We start from the raw sequence: 22618 nt of genomic DNA on the forward strand, positions 1-22618 counted from the left end.
CAGGAAGTACATTTTTGGTTATTGTTTTGTAATAAAAAATAACAGTAAATTTTGATCACTTATTCCACTTGGATAACATGTCAGTCTATTTTATTAAGTTACTAACATGTGTTAAACCAAATTTTCTATTTTGTGTATTCAGCTTCTGTTGTCCAGGCTATGTCATGGTGTCTCCTTTTAGGAGTCCACCCTAGCTGATGGCCAAAGTTATATTTTGCCGGGGTGTAATTTGTGGAAAATTTATGCTTTGTTTTGGAAGGTGATATGCTAAGTATTTTTTATCTAAGACTGTCAGGTCTGTACAGTTTATGTTAAATCGCACATTTTCCACAAATATACAGTATAAAATACAAAAATTTGGATTAAATTTGCTATTTCTTCACACTTTTAATCTCTTCTTCTTTTATACTTTCTATTATGAAGGTAGCGCTGTTTTAGGTTATACCATAATCTGAGGGCTCTGTCTGTATGCAACAGGGAGTATTAGGTCAAGGCAAGGCTTCAGATTTAATTTTTCACATGGTCTAATTTGACATGTTAGAAATAAGATAGAATGGCATAAAGAGAGGTGCCTCTTTTCTCAAAATTTGCAGGTGTCAGGGAGGCATTTTGTTGCTTTTTCTGGCATTACTATGAGCTTCATCAGTCTCTAAGAGTTCCATGAGTGATATGGCAGATCACTGGTGGATTATCTGCAACAGCAGTAATCTATAGATCAGGAGCCCTGTTAAAATATTCCTGATACTAACAAGTCATTTCTCTTTCTTGGTGTAAAAAACTATGAGAATTAAATTAATTTTTTTACTGGGGTATTTCTTATTGAGCATAGATCAGACTGAGCTGGAAAACTAATCTCACTGACTTTGATTCTGGTCAGTTCTCCTGTGTTCTGCTGCAGAAGGGTCAAGCTCTTGCTATTTGGTGTCTGTCGCACCTGAAATGTCCTTTGTTTTTTGGTTGTTTTGGTTTTTTTTTAATTACTAAATGAAATAATCTCAGGAACCTGCTTATTTCATTGCCCTTGCCCTTCTGAGCTGTTGTTTTTGGTATACATATGGTTGGAGTGAGAGGATGGTTTAAAGTAAGTTGTGTGCATGTGGGGTGGCTTGCTCTTTAAATCTTTTTAAGTGCTTGGATGCTGGTAAGGTGAGGTTTTGTACAAACCCTGCAGTGCGGAGGCACCTGACTCCATGGGTGAGCATTACTCAGTTTTACCATGAAACCTGTGATGAAAGACTGCAGTACAGAAGGCAAAAATTGCCTTTTGCTGTAGAGATATTTCTCCTCTAAGAAGAGCAGTAATTGAAAACAGCACCTTTCCAAGTAGGCAGCAGAAGTGAGAGTACTGGGAATTTGGTCTTTGAAGTGTTGTTAGCAGAAATCCTGTTTATTAACATAAGCCCCTGGCACCTGTGACTGTTTCACCAGGCCACACTGTTGTTTCAGTCCCTCTCACCTATGCAGACCCATGTGGTTCCCATTGCATGAGTCAAAAGGATACAGAAGGTAAAAAATACATCTCCTTTATTCTTTATTTCCCTGAGGGAGTGTGGGCGAGAGATACCCAGACCTCAGTCCAGGCTTCACAAGAGATCCTGCCTAGTGTAATGGGCCAGCATTTGAGCAGCCTCAGCAATTTCTCCTGCATGTTTCACCTGGTACCCTGTTATTCCCTCCTAATTTCTTTTTTAAACATTTTTGTAGTCCTAGTCTGTGCTAGTTTTCCTTTATGTTCCAGGTTCCCTCCTGGCATCTGTGCAATTTCACTTAGAAATTGCCAGCTTATTTCTGTTCATGGCAATTCTGGCACCATCTTGCAGTTTAGATCTCAGCTCAGTCCTGAGAAGCCTCTCATTCCATTTATTCTCCCTTACATTTAATGAGAAAATAGGGTTCTCTCTGGTAGCCTCTGGGAAGCACCACCCAAGCTTTTAGGTCTGCTCTCATTACTCTAATGGCTCTGCATGGACAGAGGGAAGAAGTGGTTAAGCACTAAATGCTGTCTTTGAAGGAAGCTTTTCCATCACACTTCTTTGGATTTCTCTTCACTCTCTTCTGCCAGCTCTGGCCTGAAGCCCAGGTTATGTGAAGGGTTTCCTGCAGGTGGGAGCTAACTTGGGCTGTAATCCTTCCCCAGCTAGGAGAGGTGGCCCTACATGGAACAGTACTGGGACTGATTTCATGTGGTACGTGGTTTTCACAAGAACAGGCAAAAGGTATTTCCTTTCAGAGAAGAACAAAGAGCTTCTGCATAAAGGAGTTTCTAAAAGGCATAACATTAAGGAGAACAGGTGGTGGCATGACTATCCAAAAGAAAGTCTGAAGGAATAAAAAAAGAATTAATGGGTATTTCTGTTTCCTTGTGGGCAGGTAAGAGGTGAGGCTTCATGTGCTGAAATGTGAGAAATCCAGAATGGATCAATAGATTGATAAAAATACTATGTAAGGCAGCAGTTAAAAAGTGACACTTCCAGGCAAAGGGTATGTGCAGAAATTTCTTAAGGGGATCAGTTACCTTCTGTATGGCTGAGAATCCAAATTAGTTGAGTAGGAAATGCTTCACATTACCAGCTTAAAGTCAGCTGAAAAGCAGCATTCATTCTTATCACATACTGGTGTATATTTTTGCAGTGCTGAGGCACCTTTGAAAGCTGCAATCTAGGAGCATGATCTCTTCCACCAGTAGATAGTTGGTGAATATTGCCCATAAATTATTTCTGACCTTGAGGAAGGAGTGTAGTGTGATGTCTGTTCTGATAATAGTCTGTCTTTACTCTTAAGTAACCAGCATCAGAAAAACCTGCTTTGTTTGTTGTGAAGGGCCTCCAAAACCGCTTGGAAAACAAAAAACGAAAAGTGGGCTTAAGAGCAGCTTGTCCTCTTTGTGTTGGCCCATTCCATTATGTGATGTGTTGAAAATAAGGCTGGAAACAGCACACTGGCTTGGAGCTCCTTCCTTCTATTCCTCTCTCTTGCTATTTGCAGCTGCTGCCATCCCAAGCAATGGTATGAAACACACACTTCTGATATTGGCCCCGTTAGCCTTTCAAATACTGCCTTGGGACCATGGTTTAAGAATTTTGTTCTTTCTCTTTGTTCTCAAATACATTTCTGGTGGGTACATGAGCAGATACACATGAAATGCAAAGTCTCAACATCCACTGTGTGTTCCCTTGGGTGCCCTTCTTTTTAACTGAAGTTTATTATAATGAGGAGAAAATGACATTTTACTTTTTTTTTTTTTTTAATTAATATGTATTGTTCTGTGTTGGTGGCCCTGGGTGCTGATGTGGGAGATTTTTTTTGCTATATAGTAACTCTGAGTCTGAATTTTCTGAGAAGATTTTGAAAGGAAAGGATTTAAGTTGTTGCCATTTCTGAGCAGTGGAATTTGAAGCCCTTTTGGACTGTAAGTAGCATAGTAGGTGTGCAGAGTTCTGAATCTCCTCAGGGAATGTGTTGTATGATATTAAAGGGATTTGGTAGTGGCAGTGAACATGGAAGAAAAGATCTCTCTCAGAAAATCAGAAGTGCTGGTGTGGTTTAACAAGTGGATCTCAGGCATGGGCAAAATATTTGACACTTGCTATTGTCTGAAACAGGATGATCTAGAAAATCTTCTGAAACCTTCTGTTTCCCTGTCCCCAAACACTTGAGATTTTCAAGGAAGAAAAATGCTAGCCTTGTGCATTTAAAGGTGTTGCCAAGGGTGTCTTATCTTGGCAATTCGTCCTTCTGTTGTTAACAGCAGGGTTCATTTTGTGCCAAGAGGCTCTGGAATGAGTGCTGGACTCTATTCTTAGCCATCTGTAATAACATTCTAGAACCACAATTTTTCCAAATTATGCCTAGGATAATTTAACTGCCGGAGTAAAATCCACTCTACAGCTTAACAGAGGGACCTTCTGTTTCCAGTCCCTCAATTTTTATACATTTACACACTGCTCTCAGGAAGAATAAATAATACATGAACATATGCATTGGCTAAGTGAAATTTCCTCCTGATTATAGTGAGACACTGTTTAATGGCAATTATAAAATATGGTTCTTTCATCTTTTGCTATTCCTGCTGTGTGTTGAAGAGTTCCCTTTATCTCTTTTGTTGTTGCTGTTGTTTTAAGTTACCATCTTGTTTTTATTTTTTAAATAAATTGCTCATTTTTCATATGTTAGCAAGTTGCAGTTTTGAAACCTTCTGGCAGAATTACCTCATCTGAATCAGAAATAGTGCTACTGCATGAGTGCCCTTAAATGAGATGGCTGCTCATTTATATTACAAGAATAGAAGCTTTGAAAGGAAACTGATTGACATTTATCCCAAATGAAATGTTTACTCTCTGTTTAATACCTGGTGGGCAATTCAATACTCTGAATCTATATTAAATATGTTTAATATCAAAATGTTTAAGAAGCATTATTAAGGCTCAAAATAGATACTGAAAAGTCAGAGCTGTATCTTGGTATGCATGTAGTATGAAATAGTGTTAAATTGTATGGTGAAACACTGGGTTTTCTACTTACTAAATTCATAGAATAAGCCCTTTTCAATCACCCATTTTCAAAGGCTGATTTGGAGGGTAGGAGTATATATGACTCCTTCCCAAATCTCTAGGCTAGGGAGTTAAATGCTGTTCCAGGAATCTGAATTTTACTCTCCTGTGTCCACTGTACAGTCCCATTTCATATTAAACAGCAGGTCAGTGAAGACAAGCTGTTGGAGGGTGAGCAGTCATTGCTCATTCTCTAATTCTCAGAAACCTATTTTAAAACCTTATCATTTGACACTGGGAAGGATCAATCTCATAGCTCTTGACTCAGTGGAATTTGTGCTAGAATATATACAGAGCTGCGGAAAACTGGATCAAGATTTGGGGCACATAAAGTTAAAAGGAGGGGTTTTTTTTACTTCATTGTGGTGTCTTCATCCCATTTGTAGACAGTAGATTATACAACTTTCTTAATAATTTGGATATTGTGGAAAAATCAATAAAGAGATTAAAATCTTTCTTCAGTTAATTGCATTAGTTACATTATTTGTTCCTTGCCCCATTTTTAGCTGAAGTACTGCACTTGACATTTTCTAATGTGTGCTCCACATGCTTCCTCACTCATCTGAGGCAGAATTGTGATAGAAAAGATGTTTTAGCAAATTTCTGTCTAGGATCTGACAATAGGATATGTCCAGCAGTATGTAGTATTGGTTGTTGCTGTGCCTCCTGCCCATAATGGTAATTGTATGTACCTGGTATTAGGTCTTCAGAATAGGGGGATAGAGGAGATGCTGTAGTTCATGAGCCTGTTACTAGGAGAGCTGTCAGTTTTGCAGGCAGGATCTGTATTTAGTAGTCTGCATCTACTCGAGCCTTGCACAGCGAGCATGGTGATTTGGGTTCTGTGTGCTTGGCTCCAAACTGCAGCCATTGCACTATCTTTCTCTTGGCAGCACTGCCCTATGAACCTTTCAGTTCTCTGCTTTCAGGTATCACCCACGTGTTCTGGATCTGCCGTCACCGTCTCTGACCAAGACTACTCATCTCAATTGCAATAGCCCATATCTTCTTTATAGTTAGAAATTATAAAGTGCATTAGGTGAAGCCTGCTGCATTTTGGATTTCAGTGGCAAAAGTGAATGTTTTATTACAGAAGTGGGTCTGCAAATCTTCCCAAAATGCTGTCATTTTCTACACATGGTCCAGTGTTTGTTTTCATGCAATGAGTTCTGACAACAGAGTCTGTTCTGGGCTATCCCAAACATGACTAATACAAGAAGTTTAACTATCTGTGTCATGTTTCAGGAGAGAGTACTGCAGTCATCCCTGGGCTGTGGAGTGGCCCCAGGGGCTTAAGATCCAATGGACCATGAAACCTATCTCAGAAAGATGAGACGTGGCATTGCATTTTATGTAACATGCTGTGGTCCGTAACTGGCTCTCTTATTGCATGTGTAGAATCACTGAATTTCTTGCAAGAGAGAATGGTGTATTGCTGTGGTGTTCAGGAGACAGCTTTTATTGGTGGGTTTCTCTTGTTTTTTCCTAAAGCAGCTGCATTTTGGAACTCCCATGTGAATAGATATGCACCCGTGATGGTGGGTTTTCAGTACAGTGAGAAAAGAGGAATGGGGCCAGAGGGGCTATCTGATGAAATTAATAGCAGACACATCTTTCTGTGTGGCAGGAGTGCATTTCTCACTCAGATATACTGGATTGCTTTCTCGTTGAGAAGGTGAGAACAGTTTGATGAGGGCTGAGAAGTCTGTTTAAGTTTGGGAGTCACTAAAGGACAACAGTTGCCACAGTCTAATCTGCATTATGATCAATCCAGTTAACAATCAACTGTTTTAACAATTAGCTCTGTTACCAGATCAGTCCATTAAGGTCATTAAAACTCTTTGCTTTCATTTAACCCTTCAGGTTGCCACTTCTAGTAGTTTGAGTATTCTTACAGCCTAATGTAGAGCATGTTGTGGTAACTGATGATCCAGGTCTGTTATAGCCACTTAGCCTACTATTTTGTATCTTTAATGATTCAGCAGATATATACCTTTAGGTGCTGCTATAAACAGTTCTCTAAATCTTAAAAATCAATGATAAATGAAAGGAGCTTAATTATAATTTGTACTGACAGCACTGCCTATTACTTAGGTTGCTAAGTATGATTATTACATGAGATTGGCTCATTGGTGGAGGGCAGGCATAGGAATTGTTCCGTGATTTTTGTTCCGTTCAAAACTTTGTCAAACACTTAATGTATGCTGAGTTTTTCCCATTCTGTGCATCTATGTTTGAATTGCTTAGAAAAATTTAATTAAAAACAGTTTGGCTGTATTGAAGAATGGCCTGATGAGAAAATGGGAGACGAGATAAATGTATATTCTTTTGTCACTGACTCCAACACTTGTTCTAAATGACAGGCTGTGCTGTGAAAAGGTCTTCCTCTGGCTTGAAAGAGGAAATTAGTTTGATGACCAGGCTCAAATCAAGAGGCAGAATTAGTTGATATAAGAGTGTGAGGCAGAGAGGCGCAGGAATGGGGAGAGGCTGAAATTGGAAAAATAAGTTCAGGGAAAGAAGAATGAACTGAGAAGTCGGAGAAGGGAGTGAAGCCCAGGCTTAAAAAGCAGGGCAGACAGACCAGGACTTGCTAGCAAAAAGAATAAGACCATCAGAGAAAGAAAAGCCCAGAACTGCAATGGAAAGCAGATGGGAAGAGCTGGATAGGAAACTTTAGGCGTGGGGCTAGCAGGTAGATTAGCAGATTTCCACAAAGCACCTTTCTTTCAAGATGCTAGATCAGCACTCAAGGTGTTTCCTTCTCATCCTCCCTTTGTTCCAGGAGGCAGGCTGGCACGGCATCCTGCTCCCCTGCAGCACTAGCAGGTTGTCATCTTCCCTTTGGTGAGTCAAGTGGCAGAGGCCTGTGCAGAACTGAGGGCTCCAGGTCTGCAGATGAACCATATGGCTGCTGGCTCAGCATCCCATGGTGGAAGGCATTTGTCTGCCTTCCTGGTGATAGGCACCTAGGAAACTCTTGTCTTTTCCTCGGGGTCTTTATACTTTAACATCAGGTGAAGCACTCGGGGTTAAGGAGCGCTGAACTGAAGCTGCCTGTGCATCCTGTTACTTTTTCTTTGTGATATAATTCCCACTGTGCCAAAACGGGCTCTGCTCAATGGGAGAGGGGAGTTATGCTTACAGAATGCACTTTTTGTCTGGCTTGCTGCAGGAAAAGGAAAAATGCAGTGTAATAGTCAGGAAAATACTTGAAGAAAGTGGCTGTAGAAGCCACAGGAACGTGATCTGATCCTCCAGACCAGCTGAGTTTGTGTGATGTTCAACTAGTAATTTTAAGCTTTTCAGGGGCTGTCATTAGCCATTGTACCTAACTCATTGGAGATGCCCAATCCTAGAGCTTGAAAGAAGAGTGGTAAGAATACTGCACGTTCTGTTCTGAAAAAGAAGTTTCAAAAAAGCCTCTCAAATTAACTCAAGTACTGCGCAAATCAGCAGATACTTCTGAAATTGTGCCATCTCTGCCTCAGGTCACTCACCTGTAACTTCTAAAAGAAGGTTGTGGGAGATTTTGAAAATAAATTAGCTTAATGTTTTTTGTTCCAGTCAAGAATAAAAAATTGGATACGGGTGAAGGCTGGAGGTATATAAAGGAGCTGAAAGATTGTACTATGAAGTACAGTGTCATGCACCTACCATCTAATGTAAATGTCTGCTATAAACATGGAGTTCATCATCTAGAAACTACAAAGGAGAAGGAAAGATACAAAGGAAAAGAAAGATCTGGGAACATTGCTAGGTCTTGTGATAATTGAGGCAGCACTTTAATGGTCTCTTACAATGTGATTGTAAAATGTCTCAATGGCTATCACAGAAGCACTAATGCCTTTGACTTTTGGGAGAACTCATCTGGACACTTGTTTATACTTCTGTCTTCACAACAGAAAAATGAGAGCAAACTGGAGAAAGGGCTAGTGAGGCTGTTACCAAGATCAGAGGAATGGTGGCCAGTTTTGAAAGGTAAAGAAGAATACATGGCCTTGCAAAATGAAAACTGAGGGATGAATAAGACAACAGTACAATACATCCACAATATATCTGAAGGATTAACAGCAAGATGGGAACCAGATGAGATGAGGTACAGTTCTTGGCAAAACAGTCATTAAGTATGAGATGAATGGGAATAATTTGAGGTTGAAAATCAAATAGTTTTTTAAGAGAGTAGTGAGAGTCTTGGGCAGTATCCAAAAGGACAGAGTGGAAGACCCCTTGCTGGGCTGGAGATGAGGCTTGAACTCTTTGACGAGAGTGTAAGCAAGGCCTGGGCTCAGACTTAGGAGTCTATAGCCAGTTAAATATGTTAACTGTAGTAGATGCAGTATGCACACTTGGACATGCTGCCTTCAGTGCATGTGGGTGGTTGACCTTTTTCTTCTCTCAAGTGAAATCAAGTCATTTAGATATTCTGGCCTCATACTTCAGAGCTTGAGCTGCTTTAATCTTAGTAAGCCTTCAGGAGCCAGATTACCAGCATATCTGCCCCACAATGTCTGGGAGCATATGGGGAGATCTCTTTCAGATGGCTGGTTTTTAATGTGCAGCCAGAGAGGTCTGTTGAGTGCCTGAGCAAAGAAGGGGATGTATGTGCTGTCTTTTAGCATTTCCAAGATGCAGGAAACCCTCAGGTCTGTTCGCTCCAGGATATCAGTGAGTCCTGGTTTATGCAGCGTTTTGGAATTGAAAAACTCCGTTGTGTAAGAGCTGAAGGAAAAAATACATTCTCAGCCTTTGGATGGCCTCCACTTCATGTTTGTCACATGCAATTCATATCTGAAAGGAGCTTGTGTCACTGCTGATGTTATGTGCCATGTCATAAAAGCTTCGGTGATATTTTCTGACCTCTTGAAAACTACTGAAAGAGATTTGCAACTCGTAAATGCCATCTGCCATGGCAAAGCAGGTTCCCAGTTCTCCAATCACATATGCCTCTTGTGAAATGTTGCATCACCTTGAAAAAAAGTCAGCATATTGATGGAGGAAGCTTGTTTCACTCATTCCTAAATTCTTTACATAATTCATCTATTTACTTTTTTTGCATATTAAGAACCCTGAGGAGTGGAAATTCAGCAAATGCATTATAGCTTTAGGAGTTCTGTTTCATTAAAGCTGTATTTACTTCTGAATTTTTGGTACTCAGAATTGGAACCATTCTCCCTATGACCTTAGTCTTTTGCAGATACTCATGGGTTTCACAGATGGAAGTGTGAAAAGTCTGAGCTGTCTCAGGAACACATTACAGGACTTTTGGGGGGGGGGGGGGGGCGTGTAAAAAAGAGGGGAGTATTCTTCATTAACCTAGGCTTGTTCCCATAGTCCATTAAGGGAGCTGAGATGTGCTAATTATTTTAAGTTGATTCAATTTATGTCACACCAGTAGCCTCAGATGTGGGATAAGGAGACTAAATGTTTGGCTCAGTTTTTGCTGGGCTGACTGCTTATATAATGAACAGTTTTGAATCAGTTGAGACAGTTTTTACAGCCTGGAAAAAATAAGCAAAGAATTTCATGCTTGGGTAGGAGAGAAGAGCACTGTATTCACTTAACTGTTACTTTGCATAGTGCTGTTGTTGGCTGCTCTGGCTTTTGCATGTCAATAAGACAAACTTTCTAAAGAGAGGATTTATTGCAGGAAATGTGTCCATGTTACAGGCCGTATACACAACATGCATTAATTTCTGAGTAACAATGAGCAAAAGCTACTTCAGATGGTGCCAGGGTGCAAAACTGCATCTCTACAGACTGGTGAGAGGCAACAGATCTCCCTTCTGTCATAAACAGTTCTTTTTGTGTTTGCTGAAACAAGTGTGAGCATTGTCTAGCCCTCACAACCAGTACTGAAGAAGTTAGGTCTGTTTTTATCACTGTATTACAGGCAGGAAGGAGGTGCGCTGAAAAATGAAGTGACAACACTAGCAAATCTGTGTAAGCAGCAAACTGAGACACCAGAAGCCCTGTCTCATTACATCATGCCCAAGTGCCCTGGGCAAACCCGTTCTTTTTAGTGTGTTTGTACATAGCATAGACTTCAATACTGCTTGCAATTCTGATTTTTATACATAAGATTATAATTTCCATGGCAGGACCTATCCTCAGGCTCCTTGAGAAAAAGATTTTGTCATTTCTTCATTGGGGTATTGAGAGGTGAGGCTAGATGTGCACGGGTTTCACAGAATGGATAAATAAAAAATACCAGGGAGAAGAGAAATCAAGGAGCCTGTGAGCATCATTCTGGATGTCTTGTTCTGAGGTGGCAGGGGTATGTTCTCAGCACTTGCAAGATGAAGCCGTTACAGTGTGCTGCTCCCTTCAGCAGACCAGATGGAAATGTCCCACTGTGCAAGCATCATCCCAAGAGCCCTGCTCACAGGTAGAGTGATGAAACCCAAAAGCTGCTGTGCAGTTCAGTGGGTTTTTTGTAGCTGCTTTGCCATGTAGCCATTTCATTCTGAGCTGTTTTTATAGATCCTGATGAAGTCTGCAAAACAAACTTATTTTCAACTGCTACTCACATGATTCTTATCTTACCATTCATAATTTTAAGAAGCTAATATGGGAGTTGAGTGGGATAGTTTTTTGCATTGACTGCTGTGCAGTAATGACGTTTTTGCCTGGTTTGGCCCTGAAACAGAAGGAGAAGCCATCTCTTTTTTGCAGTAACTACGACAACAAAGTAAACAACAAAGTAAAGACAACAGGTTATCAGTGACTGCAGGCTGATTGGTGCAGTGTAAAACTACACTGTTTTATTGTGAAATCAGCCTATTCGCGTGGCCTGGGAGATACCAGGGCAGGCACATGAAACAGATGATATTTGAACTCCTTAGAGGGTATTGTGTAGCTTTTTATCACAGCCCAGTCATAGCTGACATTTAAAATGTGCTGCAAGGAGGGAGGGAGATTAGGAGATGTCTCAGTAGAGATATTGCAGCCCATCTGAGCTTTTCAGAGCGAGAAACTGTACCCAGCTGGGTATCACTGGATGGTCTCAAAATTGTCTACTTGAATAATAAGCAGGTACACCATGTGTGGGAAGGGATTTTCAGGGCAGAAAAACTCCTTAGCATCTAGCTAAGGGAACAGCAAGGCAGTGCTGTTGAGAAGGCTGCATGAGGAGCCAGGCCTACTGCTTTCCTTCCAACGCTGAATAACTTCTCTCATTTTAGGAACTTTCCGCTGTACATTCTGTGAGACTGAAGTAGAAGAAGATGAGTCGGCAATGCCCAAAAAGGATGCAAGGACACTCGTTGCACGGTTTAATGAGCAGATTGAGCCCATCTATGCACTGCTTCGTGAGACGGAAGACGTTAACTTAGCCTATGAAATCCTGGAGCCAGAACCCACAGAGATTCCTGCCCTGAAGCAGAGGTGGGAGCGCACCTGGTCTTTCCTCACTTCACTGCATCCTTGTAGAGTGTTCCTCTGCTCTATGGGGCTTTCCCAAACCTTGTGGAGGACTTGTTCAGCACCAGCTATGAAAACAACTGACAAATTGCCCCAGGGATGTTTGGTTTACAAGGAGATGGAGGGCTGTAACCATTTTTTGCTAAACAAGGCAAATTACTGTTTTTCTGGTCAGCCCTCTGCATGTATTTTTCTATGAGGTGGGATGATTGAATTACCTACTGCTTATCATGCTGCACACCGAGCCCTTGCCCTAATATTTAAAAAATGCAAACTGTGGCTGCTTGACAAAGCTCTGAAAGTGCCACCTATACCCTCTTCTATCTCTCAAATACGTATCTTTCATCTCTTCCTTTTGCTTCTACCTAGCTTTTGAAATGAAGCTATCTGCAATCCACACCTTGTATTTCAAATCCTCATATTACGACATTCTAGTTTGAAGACATTACTTGTAGTAAGCAAATTTCTTCTGTTTTTGTCCAACTTGTTACACACCTTTTCAGGAAAAGACCGTGTTGGAATCAAAAACTCCTTAAAATGTTCTTACCCATGGGAAATGACATGTTCTTTTAGAACATTCCTAGCTTTACAAAAACAGATGATGTTTAAATAATGCAAAAAGATGTGGGGAGCTGTCACTTTTGTCAGCTATGGTCAAATGTGATGCACTTCTGTGTATTTAAAAAAAAATTAATTATACACATGGCGGAAAAGAACTGTACCATGAGGAGAAGCATTCCCACAGTGCCTTGGAGTGCTTGGCTTTAGTTAATAGGGAGAGCAAGCAGAATATTCTTTTTTTTTCTTTCAGGCTAACCTTGAGAAAGATTGTTCCTCATATATTTGTGCTAGACAGCTTCCAATTAATATAATAAAAATTCTTTGTCTATTCATAGTCTTTTTCTAGCCAAGAAGGTAGTAATATTTCCTCATCAATTCTGATGGAAAAACAGAAGCAATATAAAGAGAAGAACAGATTTTTCGAAGGTCACTCAATGCATCTTTGGTGATATGGGGAGTTCTTTGAAGCATTTATACCCAAGCTGAATCACTAGACTTTGCTTTAAAATCCCTTTTCAGTAGTTTAAGTAGTAGAACTGGAATAACCCTACCAAAAATAGAGTAATTTTTCAGTCTTCCCTTTTTGTATACAGGAAATTATCACAGCAGAGGCCTGGTGCAGTCCCATGATTAAATAGTAGTACCCACTTACTTGACTCTTAAATACTTAAAAAACATTGTAAATTATTAATTACTCTGTGCAAGGGATGACAAAATAAATAGGGAGCTTTTTAAATGCTTACTTGAACACAACTTGCTTCAGCACATACAGTGATTTAATTATTTATTAACTCTTATTAATTCAAAGCAGTTAATTCCATGAAAGCACTGCTGTGAGATTTTTTTAAAGTGCCAAACCCTGGGTTATTTATCCCTCTCTGTTTTTATGGAGTTTTGAGTGTCTGAAATTATTGACAAAACTGACATTTGGTGATTCTGAAACAAACCAAAGAGGTTACAAAATGCCCGCATCTTCTCTTTGCAGTAACTTGGGCAACTTCACATATTTTCAGGAGAGTTACAGCTCTAAGTGGCCCCACTGGCAAAGCATAACTTCCATTCACCTGCCCTGGGAAACTGAGTGGATCTTCATTCATGTTTTCCTAAGAGGCTGTTAATTTTCTTAATCACAGGAGAATATGAATTAGCCCTCCAGGTTTCAAAATAAACTTGCTTTACTTAAGCCTTTCTCTGTGATTTTTTAAAAATTATGGATTTTAATAATCCTTCTATTTCCTTGTGTAAAAATAGCATGATTTCAATTAAGGAAAAATCTTCACAGAATGAATTTTCTGTGGTCATGTTGTCAAGAACCATGGGTTGTCTGTTGTGAAGTTGAAGCTCTTAAGAGCGACACAATGAAAATGTGTTTTATCTCCAATGTGGTAAAAAAAAAAGAGTTATCCCATTATCCAAGGCCTTTCTTAATAGTCTGGGCAGGATTGAGATGAAAATTTCAAGTTGTTTGCCCACTGCACAGTGTGGTTTCTGTGGGCCATACCTCAGCTGTGTCAAGGGCTATTTATGTTGCCTTGAAAGGCAGCTAAACCACTCATTAAGGGATTTCCATCAGTGTGAATAAAACAGACTGTAAATGTAGCCACATCTGGGCCACTGAGCTGCCACAATTCCTACCTGCAGGGTGGGTATGTGAAGTCTAGAGCAAGGTGGGGAAAAAGTAGTTCGTGGATCTAAGAGAGAACGAGAACTTTAAGAGATCCCTTCATCCTGCTCTGTGCTGCTGGTATAAGGCAACTCCCATACCTGGTCTTTTGTTCATGCCTGGTCCATGGTGTCTAATCCAGTACTTTGGAACAGGTGGCTGAACTGTAAGTTCTCCTCTCGCAGAAAGAAGTGTTCCCCTGCTCAGGTAGTCTTGGGGTGGTACTCACACCTACCAACAGTGTCACTGAAGATAAAAATACATAAATTAAGGCACATTTGCAAAGCTTACTGGCATCCAAAATTAGACAGAAAGTGCCTAGATGGCTCCAGCTCAGTGTGGGATATTGAAGTAGATCACGTAAAGCAATTAGTACTGTAGGTGTCTCTTAGAAATGTTTCATTTTTGACACGTTCCTGACGTCATGGAATAAGTGTTTTGCTGCTAAATGGTTCTGTATTGGAAAAAAGTCAATTTCAGGCACACTTACAGGGGCTTCTGTACAAAAGTATTATTAGGTAGTTCCTGGCACTACTGAGGGTTTAGTGCCACACTGTAGTCATGGGAAGGGAGAGCTTGGGCGAGAGCTGCATTGTGCATCCTGTGAGGAAAGTGGATTACATTAAATTGTCAGGGAAATGCTAGTTAGAGATTTTTATTGTGTGGGAAGCAGAGTGATGCTTTTCACAGAACACACTCCTGTCTTGGAGAGCTGAAAGGTACCAACACTCAAAATAACATACTGGGAAGAAGGTCTTTGTGTGGTTCCTTAGGTTACATAAGCAATGCATGTGCATGAGCCTTCTGCCGCAAAATTCAAGGCTGCTGTGAAGCTCTCCTAGCAGAGCAGGCTGCAGGATTGCTAAGGACACAAGACATGCTAACATAGATGCTGTGAAGTACTTTTTTAGCAGATCCCAGCCATTCCACTACTGAGAGGCTGTGAGTAGCTCTCGATCAACGCTGTGGCTGAACACACCAATATTTTTTATCTGAGGAAGAGCAATGTTCACCTGCCTGTGTGATTTCCCCTCACTGTTTACCCCTAAAAATCCAGCAGAATTAGCTCATCAAACAGTGGTAATGTCCTTGCTAAAAAAGACACATATTAGTCAGGTCTTATCCAAGTGCAACTTTATTTTAAGCTTCTTGATTGGTGAAAAGGTCATTGGGTAGAGAGCAGCAACTGAACCATGCTCACTGATGACAACTGTCAGCTCAGCTGGCATCGTGGAGTAACCCTGATGGATTTACTTTGGACAAGAGGAGGAGGAGTTAAGGCAGGGCTGTTCCTCATGAAATGCTACAGTTACCCCTGGCAATCAGATGACTGAAATGATAAAGCTGAGGGTGGGTGTGGTCTGCATCAGATTTGTTTCTCTGAAAAGATGAAATCTCATTCTGAAGTAGAGGAACAGTCATGTTTGGCTCTCCCTACTGTATGCATATTTAGCAGCACAGGCTGGGGTGTATTTTAGGCTCACTGCCATGATCAGTGTGCAGAAAATATTTCACCTGATACCCTCTTTCAATCAGATCTAGGCAGGAATGTTTCTCTCCATCAGTATCCTGAGCTAGAAGGGACCCTGCAGGGACATATGCTGAAAGCAAAGGAGGGCTCTCAGCAGTCAAAGCCATACCCTTCCTTCTGGGTCAGCACCTTTATTTCTCCAGCTTTTCCACAGTGAGGACAATTTTTCTGTCTCCTCCTGCACTCCATCAGCACACAAAGCCTTTTGCCCAGCCCTAGTCCTCTAGTTTGAATGTGCTTTCTTTTCTTTCTTCTCTTCCTGGACTCCCCAGTCCTCCCAAGGCTGTGTCTCTGCATATTACAGACACAGGAGAGGTGAATTTTCCTGTATGTTGTCACTCACAATTCAAGCTAAGGTTTGAATTGTTTTTTTCATGGTGAGTTAACTCCTTCAGGAGTTCTGTGATTAATAACAGCATACAGCTCTGAGCATGCTGAGTCCCTGGGCCTGCTATCTACCTTGGTTAAACTTCAGTGCTTTTTTAATGCAGTATTTGGTTGCTGTGTGAAGGCCAAAAAGAGCCTTTTCCAAATACCAGACTACTGTTTAACTGTGTTTTGCTGCTGTGGCTTTTGTTTCAGGGAATTCTGGGATTTTAGGCTTTTTTTAACATAAGTGCATTTGCATCTCTAGTGTTACCTCTTTTCAGTGACTGTGGTGGATGTTGCTATGGCCCTATGTAGGGCTTCCCACTAGAGATCCATAAGTTCCCCAAACCAGCAAGCTGGCACAGCAATTCCTGGCAGCATGTTAGAACTGAGAATGAAAGTTCTCAGTGAAGATCATGGGAGATAACAAATCATAATTTAAGTGTTTTTGTCTAAGGAGGGGCTTGTTCTGAGGGCTCTGTTTTTCTCTCTTTGACTTGTATGTAGCAAGGAGCGTGCAGCTGGTGCTGGTTCAGGGACAGCAGCTGGCCTTGCAGGTGGACACCATCGGGAAGCATGGACTACAAAAGGACCATCATATGAGGACTTGTATACCCAGAATGTTGTCATCAGCATGGAGGACCAGGAGGATCTGAACCGGTGTGCAAATGAAGGAAAGCCAGCTAGAGAGAGACCCATTTGGCTGCGTGAGAGCACGGTGCAGGGGGCTTATGATCCAGATGAAATCAAAGATGGTAAGAAATTCACAGAGCTGAAGTACTGCTCTGCTTATACAAGGCCTTTACAGTGCTGTCAAAAATGTGTTCTGCTGTATGTGTGTACAGCTGCTGCTCCCAACACTGGAGTGTCTGCTCCCTTCTGCTATGCAAAGCACCTGTGTGTAGGCAGATGTAAAATTCCTTAGATCCAGGATTGAAATCTAGGTCAGTAAAGCTGAGCTGTCCATGAAATTTTGTGGGGGCTTTTAAAATGTTAATTAACTGTTATGTCTTCCATCTTGAGAGCTTATTGCTTCTAGATGAAGGTCTTTCATTTTCATCTAGAAAGCTGTTTCCCTAATAGCTTGCTGCTGAAAAATGTTCCGTGACTCTGAAGTCTACTAAATCTACCAGCGGTGTTTATATGCTCCCAGCCTTCCTGCTAATTGTTTATCAAAACTTGTTATATATGAAGGATACTCAGAGCTTCTGGAAGTACAGTAGGAAGGTCTGTCACCATGATGGGCGAGTCTTAATTCCCTTCTGTTTGTTTCTCATTATTTCTGCTTTTATTTTCATTCATCTTGGGGTCAGGTTGCCCACAGACCTTGGTCAAGATCTTATAACCATTAGTAGGAGCATTCTGCTTTGGTATGTGTGCTATTTAAGTTTTCATGCCAAAATTGGAAATGGAGACCTATTATGATTTTTACAAGAGTGAGTCAATAGATACAATCTTTAGAGTAATTTTAAGATTATGGACTGAAACTGATGCCCTAGGAAGAAAAGATGGCAAAAGGGAGCCATGTGTGTATGTGACCCTGGAACTTGTGCCATGTTCAGGCGGGGAGTGGAGTATTTAGATGTAGCAAAAGTGAAGAAAATAGATGTGATATAATGGCCAGAAGATTCCTAAAGAACTTGTTCACATATAACGTCTTTCAAGTGTACTATGGATCCCAAAACATTTTTCAAATAGATTAAGCAAAGTGAGATGATTGAAGAAGTCGCTCCTGCAGTCTGTAGCAGATGTTGTTACTCACCAGCCATGGTGAGTTGTCACCCCATTTTTCTGCTAGACATTCAATTCACCTGTAGTTTTAAATCAGCTCGTTGAGACAACTTCTGATGTCCACAGCATAAATGTTTCTCAAGAAGTCACTGAGGGACATGGAGGTGGAGTATCTCCTTATGGGATGGTGGCAGCACTGCTTAACCTCCTCAGCTACTGGAGATCAAAGAGAGGCAGTTTGTGGAAATAGCCTGAAATTGCTGCTGCAACACATAAACAGGAAGGACAGAAACTTGGGACCATTAACAGAAAAGATTTACTGCTTGGATCTGGCGGAAACAGTTCTTGCAAGCAAGAGACTGACCCTCAGAGCCACAAAGTCACCCTTTGTGGAGCTATCTCTGGCTATTGTTGTTTCACAGCTCTTAGTGTGATGAGCTATATTATTTCACAGAGATGCTCTCCTACAGCCTCTTACGCTCCACAGTCACAAGCAGTGAGCTGAGCACACGACTGCCAACACAATGCCTTTGTTCTTCCTTTATTTCAGGAATTTGGAAGTGGTCTAATACTACTACTAATAATACTAGTTTTAGGCATCACCCCTTACTACAACTTTATTTACAATGAAACAGAATTCTGGTGAAATTAGGTATGGTTTTTTCAGCCTTCATTTTACCACAGAAAAGGAGTGGCCACAGACTGCTCTGGTTTTTAGTGCTAGATGCAGAACAAATTTCCTTCACATTATTTTTTTGCATCTCAAGTGGAAAAATGTAACCAGCACATTTCTGACTGGGGTGGGGAAAGACTTGGGAGCCACCTGCCTAGATGTGGTGCTGAAACCATGACAGTCTGTGTGTCTGTGTCTTGGAGGAGTAGGCAAGTGGCTGCCTGTATAAAGACAGAATGCCAACACCTCAGTTCCAGCAATTGTTCATAGGCAGCATCTTTTGGAGTAAGACAGAAAGTTTTATTTTTTAGGCCTTAATTTTTTTCTCCATATTTAATTTTCTGTTCTGCTTTTTAAAAAATTATTTATTTTTTTTCATACTGCCTGTAGTTCTTTTGGTTCTAGGTAGACTCACAGCCCTCTCACCAAATGTAGGATTAGGAGAGGTTTATGTGGGATGCTACTTTTTGAGCAGAATTTTACCTTTTGAGTCCATGAACTGCAGACATCCTGCTGACCAGAACCATGTTGAACCCTACCAGCTGTTGTACAGCCAAGTTTACTGAAAGAGGAGCACAGGCCAGGTCTGTCAGCTGGGACTGACTGCAGTCCCCTTGAAATAAGAGGTGTGGGTAGGGATCCACAGGGACTGTCTAGGCAGTGTTTCAGCTTGGAGAGCTGGTTAGTGCTGTGCTGTACAGCTGGGCTACAGGCTGTCAGCTGCAGCTGCTCTATGCCACCACCATCTTCCTGTAAGGAGCTTTTCCCCTTCCTGCCTGGTATAGGTACATCTCTGAGCTCACGGCTGTTCTATATGTTGGTTTATAACACATGGTTTCCACATATTCTTTGTCTACTTGGATCTATTTCTTCTCTGTGTTAATCCTTGCAGGCAGGAAGCTCAGCAGGATGGGCTCTGGCCTTGGGGTCTGTATTTTAAGGACTGCTTTGCTTTCTGCTCCACTCTAATGCCCGAGTTGGACACTTCCCTGGAGAAGTCTTTTCCAGGTGCCTGCCCATCATGCATTTGTTGTCTTCACTTGCAGTGTGCTCCTGGTCAAGGCTTCTAGCTGGGAGCCACAGTGACTCTAGGCCTCCCAGCTCCAAGGAAATGTCAGTACTTGCTCTACCATTATGAGACATAGCTGTCTTTGTCTTTCAAGGGAAAGAAGGAGTTGGCATAGAGAAAGGGTGTGACTTGGCCAACTGACCTCAGTGGCATTAATTAATAAAGGCTAAGAAAACTTTCAAAGCCATCACACAGATCTCTTTGAGAAAATGCTCATTCCCTTGTGTCCCTTTGCAGGGGGCCGGGATCTGGATGTGTTCCAGGAGCGTGAGGAGAGCCGGACAGCCCTGGATGACAATGAGGAGGTGATGCGTGCCCTGCTTATCCATGAGAAGAAGACACCTTCCGCTTCCACCGTCACTGTCAGCGGCACCGCTCCTCTCTCCGGTGGCAACGCGAGTGACTCCGAGAGCGAGACAAGCGAGTCAGAGGAGGAGTCCCCTCCCCGCCCTGCTGCCATGGCTACTACAACATATGGGCTGGAGGAGGAGGAGGAGGATGAAGAGTTCGAGGTGGTGGCAGAAGACCCCACTGTCACAGTGGCTGGGCGTCCACATTCTTACAGCCAAGTGAGCCAGCGCCCCGAGCTGGTGGCCCAGATGACGCCGGAGGAAAAAGAGGTTTACATAGCTATGGGGCAACGCATGTTTGAGGACATGTTTGATTAACTGGTCTCTGCCATGGCAGTTTTTAAAAGGTGACTTTTTAAGGCAGAGATTCTTAACAGAAGACTGGAGCGCATCTTCTCTCCCCTGTGTGCAGGCAGGGTCACTGTGGCACAGCACTGCTAATTTCAGGCATCCTACTTGCCAGAGCGGGGGAGCAGCAGAGCTGCATGTGCCAAAACACATAGGGGAGGACAAGTCTCAGAAGTGAGGATGCTTGCAAGGTAAAATTCTGCTTCAGGGTGCCTTGCTACACCTTGCTGTAGGCACTGCTTTAACCTCCTCCAAGGCCCTAGCAGCTCTTTCTCCTGATAGCTTTAAATTGATTTTTGTTGCAGATCCTAGTGAAGTCTTCATCCCTGCTCCTAGGGGACATAAGGGTTCCATAGTCTGAGCACAGCGCTCTGCTGAGAAGGGCGTATGTAACATACAGCTCAGTGAGGGGAGAGGAGAGGGAAGCACTTGTCTGCTGATGGCAAGCTCAGACAGACAGGACTTGTAGCTGACCCTCTGCCAGCAGCCACTGGCCACCAGAGTGGTTCTTTCTAAGCAGGCCTGTAGGCAGCAATGTTTTCTTGCTCCCATTTGCTCCCTAATGGGACTCAGCACCTCAAGGTCAGGTGTAACTTGAAACAGGCAGAGAAAAAGCCTTGGCAAGCACATGCAGTCAGTCATTTTTTGTTAGTGTAACAGATGCCCTCCATGGATCTGAGCTGCCAGTGCTCTGACTTGCCGGGAGATACCTTCATTTTCCAATATTGCTGTCTGTTGCTTCTGCCTAGCCCTGTCCATGAAGATATGTAGAAAGTTCACAGTTTACTGCTGTCAGGCAGTGCCAGGGAAGTAGCATAACTAAGTTTTATTTGCAATCTCACCAGAGCTATATGATTTTAAGAGGAATTACACAATTTTGAGTTCTGCTTGGCACATTCTTTTACCACAGAAAGACATTTATCAGTGCCTATAGAACAATATAATATTTCAATGTTTTTCTCTTTCAATTGAAAATGTTGCTTTTAAAAAATTCTTGTGTTTTCCTACACAGTACTGCAATAAAACAAAATTATAAAAGAGTTCTGTGTTCCAGAGAGTAGGGGCAGCATTATGTGCTGTTCCACTTCTGTGGGCGGTATAAATTTGCTGTTAACTGAGACTGTAAATCTGTTTTATACTAACTATGCTTTCTATGTTCTGCTAACGTTGTAATGCCTCCTTTGTGGTTTGGTTTTCAGCTCCTCAATACCCTGAATCCCCTTTTTTAAATGGTGTTTTAAATTTTCTTTAAAGTCATTTTAAAGAAGAATAAATAAACAGAAACTTCTCCCCTTTGTTATCTTTATCTTATGCCTAGTTGGGAATGCTGTTTGCTTAAAATTTTTATCTGTTGGATTCAAGAAAAAACCTCCAATTTGAACTCTTCTTTGAGAGGGCCATTTGAAATCCCACTGCACATTGTTTCTCCTTAGCAGAGCTTCCTTGAATGCCTCCTGGAATCTCCTGCACTTCCAGGATGGATGTTTCATTACATCAGTGCGATGTAAAAAAACAGAGGCTGGTTTTGATTAGGACTTCCATTTCTTTCCTCTCTCCTCAAGGAAAGCTGAGGTAGGCTAATGGTAGAGGACTCGCAGGCATCGTACTGCTGGTTAAAATTGTGTTCTTGTGTAGACAGACTTAAAATATCTTGTATCTTCCAGATATCAAGTCACAGAGCTGATAAGTCAGATTCAGTGATCAGCTAGCAGAAAAAAATGTGCTGTACTCATTCTGTCTAGATTTAATCTGGCTGAATTCAATATTAACACTGGAGAAAAGCAGGTAGATTTACAAGGAGCCAAAAGCAGAAACTGAGAACTAATCCTGACTGCAGAAAGCTGCTCATGCTCTGAAATGTATTCTGAGTATGACTGTATGCTGAGTTTTCAGTGTGCAAAATCAAGCTGTAGGTTTAGTGAAGATGAAGTGAAGAAATACCCAGTATAAAAATCTATAAAGTAGTGGTTTTCTTAATAAACATATTTAATTATGGTTTGTGCAACAGTTGTAGTTTTTGTCATTCAGTAAGGCAGATCCTGCACATGGGGAAATTAGAGCGGTGGTTGTGGGTTGTGTCTTCCATCTCTCATCCACCACATGCAGCCCTCTGGAGGACTGGAAAGGTCAAAGGTGGAGGGGCAGATGCCATTGTTTCCTGCCCTCTCCAACAGTTCCTGGCATTAGAAACGATGGCTGCTCTGCTCTGCTCCAGTTCAGGCTGCTGAAGGACAACCATACACTGCTGCTTCCCTGTCATGACAAGCATGGCTTGAATGAACAGAACACACAGTTGATAGTGCCCTCTTTCTCTTCCTGCAGCTGAACAGAGCTCTGCAGACATGCCAGGA

At 41.7% G+C, this 22618-nt stretch overlaps 1 protein-coding gene across 1 annotated transcript in view; it reads left to right on the forward strand.

The window, feature by feature from the left end:
* GTF2E1 (general transcription factor IIE subunit 1) overlaps nucleotides 1-21555 on the forward strand; it is a 46986-nt gene extending 25431 nt beyond the window's left edge. Inside the window, exons 3-5 of the mRNA XM_056494500.1 lie at nucleotides 11735-11936; nucleotides 16604-16851; nucleotides 19807-21555. Of these exons, the coding sequence (XP_056350475.1) occupies nucleotides 11735-11936; nucleotides 16604-16851; nucleotides 19807-20237 (881 nt within the window). The 3' untranslated portion in view covers nucleotides 20238-21555. The remainder of the gene's footprint in view (nucleotides 1-11734; nucleotides 11937-16603; nucleotides 16852-19806) is intronic.
* Nucleotides 21556-22618: the final 1063 nt, after the last annotated feature.

This window comes from Oenanthe melanoleuca, chromosome 1 (assembly GCF_029582105.1).
Source record: "Oenanthe melanoleuca isolate GR-GAL-2019-014 chromosome 1, OMel1.0, whole genome shotgun sequence".
Taxonomy (NCBI): domain Eukaryota; kingdom Metazoa; phylum Chordata; class Aves; order Passeriformes; family Muscicapidae; genus Oenanthe; species Oenanthe melanoleuca.